Below are 12,210 nucleotides of genomic sequence, written 5' to 3'. Positions count from 1 at the left end.
CACCACCAACGCACTCCCCCCACCACCAACGCACTTCCCCCACCACCAACGCACTCCACCACCACACTCCCCCACCACCACCACCACACTCCCCCACCACCACCACCACACTCCCCCACCACCACCACACTCCCCCACCACCACCACCACCACCACACTCCCCCACCACCACCACCACCACACTCCCCCACCACCACCACACACCACCACCACACTCCCCCCCCCACCACCACACTCCCCCCCCCACCACCACACTCCCCCCCACCACCACACTCCCCCCCCCACCACCACACTCCCCCCCCCACCACCACACTCCCCCCCCACCACCACACTACCCCCACCACCACACTCCCCCCCCACCACCACACCCCCCCCCCACCACCACACTCCCCCCCCCACCAACAGCGCACTCTCCCCCACCAGCGCCCCCAACCATTCCCCCCAGCCACCACCACCAACACACTCCCTACCCACCACCACCACCCCACTCCCCCCCCACCTTTCATGTAAATGAATCTATGAAACAATCACTTAGAGTACATAATTTTATTAACATTCACAATCCATCAGCTGAAATGCTAATGCTATATACTATTAAAATACCAATCACAAAACAGAATGATAAAAGAAATTAACTGAGGAATTTAAAAATAATTGCCAGTTTAAGCTTAAAGATTCATGTCAAGTCAAAAAAAACTAAAAATACAATTTAAAAAAAAGGGATTTCTACTTTTTAAACTAGATAAGTTAGTTGTGAGGTCCCTTTTCAAGCTTGTCAGTGTTGTGATTAAAAGATGGAAAAAAAGTATTTTTTAGGCTCCAACATGTGACACATGTCATATGTTAACCTAGTATATTAAGACACTGTATACATAGATTTGTTTTTACACAGTAAAAGTTCAAGAAAAAAAGGAACTGGTGATTCAAGCTCTGCTGCCAGCATACATTACCCACAATTCACCAAAATGCAAGCCAAACTGGTGTATTTTTTAACACTCGCACACATTACCTCATGTCACACTTTCTCAGGTGACACCATAAAACAAATCTGCAGAAGAAAAAGCTAAAAAAAGTGATTCAAAATTACATTTTTAAGCCATAAAAATCATTACCGTGTCCTAGATGTTGTCCAAAAATCTCAAAACAACCACAGAACTACCTTCAAACTTCCGCTTTATCCGAGAGCCAAAAGAAACATCAGTCATCCATCTTCACAAACAAAAACATTCTTGAACCTGGACATACCTTCTATCACTCCCCTGTACCATATTGTTGTAGCATCCCCTTCACCAAAGAAAATGTACACGCAAATCACGCTGAAACCCTCTGGAATGAAACATAACAGTGGGCAGTTGGTCCTACGTTTAGTGGTGTGAGAATGAGAGGGTTTAGTCCTCCCATGCCATTTTCAGGCTCAGAAGAACCCGAGTAGAGAGCCGAACGTGTGGGAGGGCTTCTCAGTGGGCTTCAGATTGTGTGATGAGATGTTTGTGGTCCAGCATCAAAATCAAGTCCATTCAGAGACCACCTGAGCCCCTCCCTGCAAATGGTAAAAAAAACTCAATAATGTCATCTGAAGCCTTTATAGGGTGCTCATTTAGCTCATTGGCTGTCATTGATGGTGTTAAAACATAAGCAGTCACAGCTACCTCTACCAGTTTCAAGGAATTGGATGTTTGTCTTTGACAAGGGTAGGCAACAAGTTCATAGTAAATGTTCGCTTAATTTTTAATTCTTAAACTCAGTTTCTTTCTGGGGAAAAAAAGAAAAAACAACAATATTCTTTTATTCATTTTAGCGCTACTTTAATCTTAACATTATTAAAAAATAACATTATCTTATTTACCTGTAGTATATTTTTGTATGATATTTTTAAACTAAAAACTTAATAGTATTTCATTCATTCATTTTCTGAAATAAATATATATAGAAATCGATATATACAATATATAGGTATAGATATATACATACACATACATAGATGTATATGAATATATTAATATATACATATGTATATATACACATAGATATCTATATATACATATAGATATCTATATATACATATAGATATCTATATATACATATAGATATCTATATATACACATATAGATATCTATATATACACATATAGATATCTATATATACACATATAGATATCTATATATACATATAGATATCTATATATACATATAGATATCTATATATACATATAGATATCTATATATACATATAGATATCTATATATACATGTATGTATATATAGATATACACATATACATATATATATATATATATATAATATATATATGATTAGCAAAAATAGTCACTTGCCCTATAAAGGGTTAAAATAGCCACCACACATTGACAGTAGTGCACCTGTTTAATTGATGAGGATGCCAGCATGGCGTCCTTCCTCCTCTTGAATGTTCTTCAAGTTGTTTTCTTCCTCCTCCACGGTTCTGTGAGGCAAACCACCAAAGTTTTTAGAGACACATTCGAGAAAGATGAGAGTCCATTTTGACTTACGTGAGGAAGTCTCTGACATCCTCCACGGTGAGTTCCCCTGTGGATTCCAGAGTGACGTCCGCACAGCTGAGAGGGGAGTCCAGGGGCGTGTCGGAGAGGGGGGAGGACAGGGAGCTGAGGGGCTCCTCTGCTCGACCTGTAGGGGAACAAACAAGTCAGGACATTGCCTAGTATTCCAACTTCAGTTTTAAGAAATACTAGTCCTCATTCAAATTGAAACTTGTCATTTTCTTCTTAGTGTAGAACTAAAATTACGTAAATACTGATTTGCAGTTATTCATTCTGAACAAAATCCTAAAGTACAAAAAAATAGGTGGCAAACTCTTGGGTAGCTTCCGATACGAGACAAGGCTCACAACAACAATTATCTCTAATAGGGTGACATGGGTCAGGACATCAATCTACGATAAAACTAACAGGAAAAACAAGCTAACTCGTTGCCTGCCTTTGACAACGATAGATGTCCAGTTAACTCAAAATGAGAGCACTGGCTTTGAATGCTCATGTTTGAGTGCCCTCTATGGCAATATATATACGTACAATACATTTTGACTCAGAGATGGCCAATGAACGTTCGTTCATTCGCTCCTTCCATTTAAAATGAATTGGACATCTAGTGACGTTAATAGCAGCCAATGAATTAATAGAGACTCCCAATTGATTCCTTGTGGGCAATGTCCATAACCTAGTACAGTGTTTCCCAACCTTTTTTGAGCTCCAGCACACTTTTTGCATTGAAAATATCTCAAGGGACGCCACCATCTAAAAACTTTTTAATTTAAAACTATATCGCCTATATTAAAAATAGTAATTCTCATCAAAGTTTTAACAGCAGGAATCACATAAAGCTCCAAAAGTTTTCCAATATTGAATTTTTCACACTGACCTAATGTCACCAAAAGTTGATGTCTGCAGACCCTGAACAACGAGTGATACAAAAATAAGTCATGTTTTTAATTGCATTATGTTATCACTTAAATCCAAATATAACTTAATATTTTTGTGCTCACACACTTTACTTTGGCAAAAGTTGATGCCCTAGAAACCAAACAACTACCGGTTCATGTTAGAGAAAAATAAGCAAAAAAATGACTTTCACAATTTGAATCTTGTAATAGTATAATCAATAATCTAACGTTCATCATGTTTTGATTTTAAACTTGTAATATTTCAGTTTTAATCTCGTTATGTTCATATTAATTTTTCTCTCTGAATATTACATTGTATGACTACTTCTTGCAATTTCCCTCGGCATGCCTGACCATTGCTCACAACACACCACACTGGTTGGGAAACACTAACCTAGTGAAATACAAGGATCGCAATACATCACCATAGCGATTGATATATTGCCAGATTTTAATCATAAAATGCAAATTCTGTTTGTGTCCAAAACCAACAAACATGATCACATTGGCCTTCACAAGCTTCAGTTCCCAGCCGAAGGGGAGGAGCCAAGCAGGAAAGACAATTGGGGCATGCTGAATGGTCACCATGGAGATTGGAGGGGACCCCTGCTTGGATGGGGCTTAAGAGGTCCAAACAGTAAAGAAAACAAGGCAGAGAAGTGGAAATGCCAGCGTGTGTCATACCTTCAGCTTGCCCCGTCTGGTTTTTGTGTGTCCCATTGACTTGTAGCAGCGCCGTCGTGCCGCCGCTGAGGAAACATGAAAATGCTCAGTTTACTTTTGAGAGTTGAGGAAATGGCAGTCTGAGTGTTTTCTGATAATTCTGAAGGTGGCACCCAAATGTGGAATGCATTTGAACTAAGATGACCTGATCATTTTGATGATAGTACTGTCCTTTAAATGGGAGTTAATCTACTAATCATTATAGAATGACTCTTGTGGCAAGAGTGAAGACTGCCAAAGTTAAGGGAGATTTCCCTTGAGACCAAACATTGAATAATAATTACAATAACAATTTGTTTGAAAAGATGATGCAACATCTGGCATCTTGAAAGCATACCCAAATATAGACTAGACTTGCTCCAGAATTTTCTTTTTTTGTACTAATATATGTATATACAGTACAGGTCAAACGTTTGGAAAATACCTAAATCATTACTGTAATTGAGAAATTTGAAAATTAAGCTAATAAACAAAGTTGAATCTGTTAAGTAAAAAACATTTCAGTTGACCACCACTTGAAGCTCATCAAGAAAATGTCAAGAGTTCGCAAAAAAAGTAATCAGAGCCAATGATGGCTACTTTGTAGAAAAAGAGACTAAAACCGATTTATATTTATTTAAAAAGTACAGTAATACCTTGACAAACGAGTCTAACAACAAACGAGAAATTTGATAAAAAGGAAATTCTGAGCAAATGTTTGCCCTGCTACGAGACAAATTGATGACTGTGCGAGAGGCTGCTTATGAAACAGCATCGCTCCGTCTTTCTCGCCACATCTCCTTCGCATAAAGATATCTCCGAGCATCGGCCCGTGCAGTTTGCATTTTTTTGCATTGATCAGTGCAGAATTAAGTGATAAAACAATGCGTCAAAATCAACTCAGTGCAATGAAGGGTAGTGAGAAGAAAAAGTGTATGATGCCAATCGATGTTAAGCATGAAATAATAGAAAAACCATGAGTTGTGTACGCGTGACTGAGTGGCTCGCCAACGTAAGATTAAAACTTATTTTAGTGTGTGTGTGTGTGTGTGTATAGTAATCGAAGTTCATTTAAGTTAAATTTAAAGTTTATGTTATGTTACGAGCGTGTTGCCATCAAGTCTCTCTCCTCCCCTCTCTCCTGCTGTCACTTGCTCATGTAAGTCAATACCATGTGCGGTCGATTGGTCGCCGGTCTTTTGGTCGCCGGTCTTTTGGTCGCCCCGACCGCGACAACGGGCGACCAAAAGACCAGCGACAAAACAAGGTAAAACAACACGGTCTACGCATCAATAAAAGCCAACAATGGCCATTAGCAGTTACACTGAGCCGACGTGCGAGTGTAGAAGGGTTTGTATGTACACGAGTTGTCCCCTTAGGAAGGTACGTCCGTCAGGGTCTTAGCAAGTTCTCCAACAAAAAACAATAGAAGTCCGGGAAATTTTGAGCTTTTCTTTAGCCTAATAATTAATAGGGCATTAAGTATGACTAAATAGTAATTCGCAATTTGTATTTAGGGAATTTGAGCAACGATTTAAAATGGTAATTATAACTTACCTTCCTGGCGACCAAAAGACTAGCGACCAACCGACCGTGTACCGTCAATACGCACTTCAAAAATCATGATTTTGAGGTCACCCCATATATCAGTGATGTACAAGATAGCAATGGTACACCCTCAAATACACTAATAGGTGTGTCTCAATTGAACTCAAATGATGTCAAATGACCTAGCAGCTTCTCAAGTCAATACACTACTAGATTTTCTCGAAATTGCTTCACTTGCTGACTTACATACTGTTTGAAATCAAATAGATTGGAAGTCTACGAGCAATAAAGTCATTTTAAGAGTCAAATGGAGTTAACCAACTACCTGGTCAGAGTGGACTGTGAGAGTCGCTCCAGTGGAACAGAGCAAAGTGGTTCAGTGAAGACCTTCGCAGACAAGGAGAACCGCTCATATTCTGAGGGAGAGATCAGGTAGAAACCTGCACAGAGACAATAATAAGACACGCTTGGAATGTTGATAACCGGTGTGCAGCATTGAAATGATAGATGACAAACTGCCATTCATTCCTCACCCTGTCCATTTCTGGTGAAGACACATGATGCAATGCCACTGATGTCCTCTTTACGGATGCAGTCATAGCGCACCTAAAAACAAACATGGGATAAAATTACACGACTTTTGCTTGTAAGGTTATCATAAAACATTTAACAACACTGCCAAAATACCTGCGGTCTAAGGCCAGGTATGTTAAAAAGGTGCATGTCGCCCATGTTGGTGAGACACACCATTGTGTGCTCACTGTAGTCTTCTTGAGCCGTTGAGCTGAAGACCACCAGGGCAACCTTCCTCACCCGGCAGCCCTCGTGAGCGGTTAACTTGAACTTCGTCTTTGCGCTCACTTTAGGAAGTGAGAACACCTAAGAGAGAAATGACACTTTGGATTCCACGTTTGCAAAATGTGAAAAAAATGGGAAACCCCAACATTTATGAGGAAAGGCAAAACTCACAAAATGTTGTTACATATCTTTTGTCCACTGCTAGAATTAATGATTTGCACATGATCAGAGCTAAGGTACGGAGGTGCTTAATGGTGATGACTGTGGAGTTAATATAGGCTTGATATCATATTCAACAAACATCAAAAATCAACATTTTGGCCTTTGCGGGAATTTTAGCTTAAGTTTTAGAGGAGCTCACTCACTTATTGTAAAACCAAATCGATTGACCGTTTGACCAAGCATGACAAAAACATTCATCATGCCTGTCAACCTCTGCCGATAACTGCCCTTATAAATGATTATTGATTCCCCTTACAAACCCCCAAAAAACCTTACAAACACCGGTAGTCAAAGAGGCCAAAACCATAATTGAATCAATCAATTATTGATTCCCCTTACAAACCCCCCAAAAACCTTACAAACACCGTACGACTCGTACGGTGTTTGTAAGGTTTTTGGGGGGTTTGTAAGGGGAATCAATAATCATTTATAAGGGCAGTTATCGGCAGAGGTTGACAGGTATGCATTCGTGTACCCTACTTTGCGATTTTTCGATTATCGCGGCCATGTCTGCGATATTTGAGGGATAACTGTACTATCCTTTTTTAATTAACATCAAGCAGAGGCACCGTTATATTGTATTCATATGTCACCTTAAGTTGTTCTTCAGAAACAATGAGCACAGAATGAGGATTGGACATATCAGGAGCAATGGAGAGGTCCTGTGAGGCTTCATAGGGCTCTGGTAGAGGTTTACTACGTCCGTCAAGCACGCTGATGGACACCACGGGCGCTCTGTGCATCAACTGGATCTCTTTCCCCAACACTGCCTCCACACAAGCGGCACTTTCACCTGAGACGCCACGGTCGGACCCACGCCCGGAGCTCACGCCGGGTACCTCGAGAGCGTAAGCATACACGCTGCCCGAGTTGGTGCCCGCCCAGAGCGTGGGACCGTGGTGTGTACCTGAACAAAGAAAAAAAGAATCCAGTTTAGAAATAATATTTGTTTTTAAGAGACGTCAGAAGAAACTTTAGCTGTGAGCATAACAGAGCTTCTTTTAATTCATTCATTGTGTCCGTGGTATTTTTTCTCACGGCTTTCTATAAACATTTTTTGAATCAAAAACACGTGAGGGCATTACTGTAAATCATATTGATATTGTGATGTGTCACCATAAGACATCATTATGGACCAGCCAAGAATCCATTTGTTTTAAAAAGAAGTGACTAATAAAAAGAACCGTCAGGACGCCAGCAAAATGTTCCAATAGTCCAAAATTATTACACTAAAATAGCTTCTATTAACTCATTGGCTGCAACAGAATGTTATGATAAAAAGCAAGTGTGCCCAAAATTTAAAAAAACAAATAAAATAGCAAAGTATCTGACAGTTGAGTTGACGAACCATCACGTAGAAAGGTGTCAGCAAAGCACAGACAACGAACAACTCCAGACAACGAATCGTCTGCTGATCGAGGTTCAATCCTTCGTTGGATCGGAGCCATTTCCTCATGCTCAGCAAGGGCAGCGTTTGCCTCTTGGACCTTTCCCAGAACATAGATAGTAGATAAATAGTAGAATTGCAAAATATGTAAAAAATATAGGTGATGATGACCAGTACGTACCTTGCTGGCGGGTGTGATGGGGCGTTTCTTTCCAGAGACTCGACTCTTGCGGATTCGCCTGAAACTCTGCCGTAAAGACTTTTTCAAAGACTTTACTCTTGAGAGGGGACCCTCCATCGCCAGGGAGTCATTGGGGTGTAAGGTACACCTAGAGGAGATCGGAAATTAGATCACGATTTGGCAAAATATACCCAGAATCTACTTGTTGTAATACCTCGCCAAGACCGCATTTCTTCTATGGTAGTCAAAGAGGCCAAAACCATGACTGGTCCCAAAGGCGATAAGATTCCACTCTGCATGCAGCGCGATAGATGTGACAGAAGCCGGTGGCATGCATTGCACCAGCACCTGGGGCTGAAAGCCGGGAGGGAAGGGGGCGGGTTTGAGGCGCGGTTCCAGTCGGTCGTGGCCCTTCCATGTGAAGCCCTCCCTGTCCTGGAGCAGATCTACCACAGAGACGTCCACCGTGTGGTCTGAGCTCTCGTCACTCAAGCTAAGCACGATCACCTGATGGAAGTGGGAGAACACACAGGAGACCGAATTGAAACCATGAAAGTCAGCTGGTTATGAACCAAGTGGAAGTGTTACACAATAAAAGATGAAATATTGCTATAGTCGAATTGCTCACCGCCAATAAAATACAAAGAACTAAAAATGTTTGGAGGCAAACCAAGGGTAGTAAAAGTTCTGAGGGGTTTCACTTTGTTTCAAAAAGAACTATTACATGCAATGTTCCCTCTAATTTTTCATGTCTGTGTATACAGACCTCCTTGAGCACACAGAGGACCAGTGTGAGCAACATCATAAATGCTCGCTATGGGCTCACACCAGAATCACACATGCCATAAGCGGGTGCATGTCTACTACCCATAAATGATCTAGTCATACTAAAATTTAATGATTGTTATCTATGCATAAAACATCTTAATAAATGTCACCAGAATATGCAGAAATCTGACTTAGATGTTACCTTATTTTTCACGTCTGTCCTTCTCACTTCCCATTCTCTTTCAAATGACTTTTCTGCTGAACTTGTCACTTGAGCTAGTCAAGCATCCGTTTATTTGCAATATTTTTCCATCGGAAAACTCGTTTACAACTTTGGCTTCGCCGCATGTTTTGCAGAGTTGCAGGTTTCTAACCAAATTTCACCACTTGTTCTTCCATTTGCCCATACTCCGACAGGCATTCCCTCTTAAAAGAACCCCCTTTTTTTTTTCTTTGGCTTGTTGAGTGGTTCTGCCACCGCCCAATCGTTTCACCAAAGGTTGGAAGCAGCTCCAACGAACCATTAACTATATGCCAACTTGCAAAACACACACCTACGCATAACGCATAATTAATGAGCCAATCAATGTCGTTAACATTTACTAATGCCGCGGAAGTAAACTAACTGTTAGTCATAGCTTTATCCATAATTACCATTTCTTGTCGTTTGTCAGTCACAGGCTGCCACTCTCTGAGTTGTGTGGCAAAATGGCAAAACAATTGTAATGTGTTTTTTGTTTTTTACAATTCAGGTTGGATTTTATGCTGTGCACTGCATTTGTTTGCGGAGAACACAACCGGTGCGCAATTGCGCACACGCAGCTTAGAGGGAACATTGGTTACATGCAAACTGGTTCTTTCGTTATTAATAATTTAAAACAAACAGTTACTAAATAAACTATTTAAGACATAAAGTCATGTGTTTTAACACTAAGTAGCACAGTGGAGCAATCCATAGAACAGGAATGAGACCGAGGATCAAATCTCACTCACAAACATCATTTCACAAGACAGACCCTTCTTTCACAAAATATTGTATTCAATGACTACAGGAACACAAACCTATTAAGAGGAAAAAAGTAGATTCCCATCTTTTGTCATTAACAAAAAAAGTGTGTTTTCACTCTTTCTTCATGAGTACTTAATCATAAACATTGTTTATACATCTTTGGTAGTGAATGAGATAGTAGCCGTAGAATTGAATACGCATGGATATAAATTGCTAACGTGTATTTATTTAATGGTCCATTATTTTTACCTGCCCAGCTGTGCCTGCCACCAACAACTTGTTGCTATACTTGCATAGGCTGATCTTCTGAATGCCCAGACGGGGATCATCACTGTATGGGTCAAAACAGCCCACCTAGACAGACACACACAGAATAAGAAGGAAAATTGTTGTAATGTTACATAACTAATGAGACATGATATGGATGAGCATGTGCTGCACTAACTCTTTTACATGGCTATCATATAGAGATCTACTGGAACTTTCATTTGCATAATGTGCACAAAAAACTTCTCTGTAATACATAGTGCTACGGAAAATCGGTCTCTTACATACACATACTAAATTCCAAAAGAATCTCCTGGAAGTTAGTCACAGAAAACAGTGGGGCGATGGGATCTGGTTTTCATTACTGACAGAAGGGAGGGGGGGGGACTCATCCCATTAGAGGCCCCATTCCTGAACATGCTGCGCAGTTACCACGGTAGATAAGCGTCTGTGTTTGCACACAGACGAGTGCGTGGGAAGTAAATGGAATATGAAAACACACTAAACAGGTGTTTTACGTAAAGACTATGGATGTCACAATGAAAATTTTCAACATGATCAACAACATCAAAACTAAATTAAAAAAATATGATACCATTCATAAATATAAAACCCAAAATGAAAAGTCGTGGGTTTGTTTCTGAACTCTTTCAATGCCAATGATTAATTGTATGGTTCTTAAAAAGTTAATTAAACATATTTGAATGAGATTTACACTTGTAGACGTCCAATCCATTTGAAGTGGGAGGCTAATTACTTTATCTGTTGCCATCTTTCCCGCTTTAAATGGATTGGACTTCTAGTGCAGTCAATGGCAGCCAATTAGTTTAGATGGAAAATGCAAAAATATCAACTTCTATAAAAAAACAAAAACACATTTGCCCAATGATAACACATTTTTGGTGACCCGTGGTTATTCAAAAAGAAAGATTGTCAATGCTTTGGCGAAAAAAATATCGTATCGTGGTACAACATTTCAGTAACGATAATACTTCCAATACTTTTGACAACGCCAAAGACAGACACAGACTATCAAAATCACTGCAGATAGGCTGTAATCTGGTAATTTAAAAAGTCCGTTCAGATTTGAATTCAAGTCTACAAAAACATTCATTCTGCCATAATTTACGATCTATGGGCAAATGCACATCCCTCCTATTGCTAGGACGTCTCATCTGCAAACAACACAGGCATTGTAGAAAAACAGATATTCTAGAGTACTTGATGTCTTCTAAAATCAGGGAAAATGTGGGGAGTCTGACTGAAAGCCAAACACATGAAACCAATCTGATGAGAAATTAGGCCACTGAGTGAGTGTATGCATGTGACCCACGCCGTTTTGATTCTCACTTTGCTCCCACTTATGAGAAAATATATTAAGCCTCACTTAAACTCCCATTCTCATTTGTTATGTTTTCACCTTCCTGAAGGGAGGCCATTCTTCCTCCTGCAGCATGTCAGGATCATCACTAGCATCCTGAGGCTCATCGCAGGGATCGCAGTCCGTGTGGAAGACGTTGGCTGTGCTCAGTTTGTAAAGTGGTGTAAGCGCGATACCGGATGCGTCCCAGAAACGCACGGTCCCGTCTTCGTGTCTGTGGAAAGCACATTGTGTAAAGAAATCTTGTAATACAGCATACTTCAGTGTGCATATGCATATTTCTCTCTAAATGGGACGCCGTTGAATATCCTTCCACTAAGACTATGTGCAAACAAACACTCAAATGTTTGTTATGGTGATCAAGTTGATAAACGTGTCCATTTTTTTTCCTGATACCTTTAAAATTCCCTCTTCTTTGAGCTTGAATTAAGCCAGCTCTCAAAATTTGAACGAGTCTGGATGTCTAACCACTTTAGCTCTGAGCAAATACTGCTTCTTCCAAACATGCGTCCT

General features: G+C 40.2%; 1 protein-coding gene across 1 annotated transcript in view; it reads right to left on the bottom strand.

Moving 5' to 3' along the window:
- Positions 1-531: 531 nt before the first annotated feature.
- The window catches only part of llgl1 (LLGL scribble cell polarity complex component 1), a 39,847-nt gene continuing 28,168 nt past the window's right edge, over positions 532-12,210 (bottom strand). Inside the window, exons 12-24 of the mRNA XM_077618985.1 lie at positions 11,737-11,911; positions 10,299-10,403; positions 8,487-8,779; positions 8,273-8,420; positions 8,053-8,191; positions 7,298-7,611; positions 6,372-6,563; positions 6,218-6,290; positions 6,010-6,124; positions 4,119-4,183; positions 2,527-2,662; positions 2,377-2,459; positions 532-1,540 (exon numbers count right to left, since the gene is read on the bottom strand). Of these exons, the coding sequence (XP_077475111.1) occupies positions 2,381-2,459; positions 2,527-2,662; positions 4,119-4,183; positions 6,010-6,124; positions 6,218-6,290; positions 6,372-6,563; positions 7,298-7,611; positions 8,053-8,191; positions 8,273-8,420; positions 8,487-8,779; positions 10,299-10,403; positions 11,737-11,911 (1,834 nt within the window). The 3' untranslated portion in view covers positions 532-1,540; positions 2,377-2,380. The remainder of the gene's footprint in view (positions 1,541-2,376; positions 2,460-2,526; positions 2,663-4,118; positions 4,184-6,009; positions 6,125-6,217; positions 6,291-6,371; positions 6,564-7,297; positions 7,612-8,052; positions 8,192-8,272; positions 8,421-8,486; positions 8,780-10,298; positions 10,404-11,736; positions 11,912-12,210) is intronic.

The sequence above is a fragment of the Stigmatopora argus genome, chromosome 14, assembly GCF_051989625.1.
Source record: "Stigmatopora argus isolate UIUO_Sarg chromosome 14, RoL_Sarg_1.0, whole genome shotgun sequence".
NCBI classification, from domain to species: Eukaryota; Metazoa; Chordata; class Actinopteri; order Syngnathiformes; family Syngnathidae; genus Stigmatopora; species Stigmatopora argus.
The sequence above is the reverse complement of the archived record's forward strand: the minus strand, read 5'-3'. Positions and strand labels throughout refer to the sequence as shown.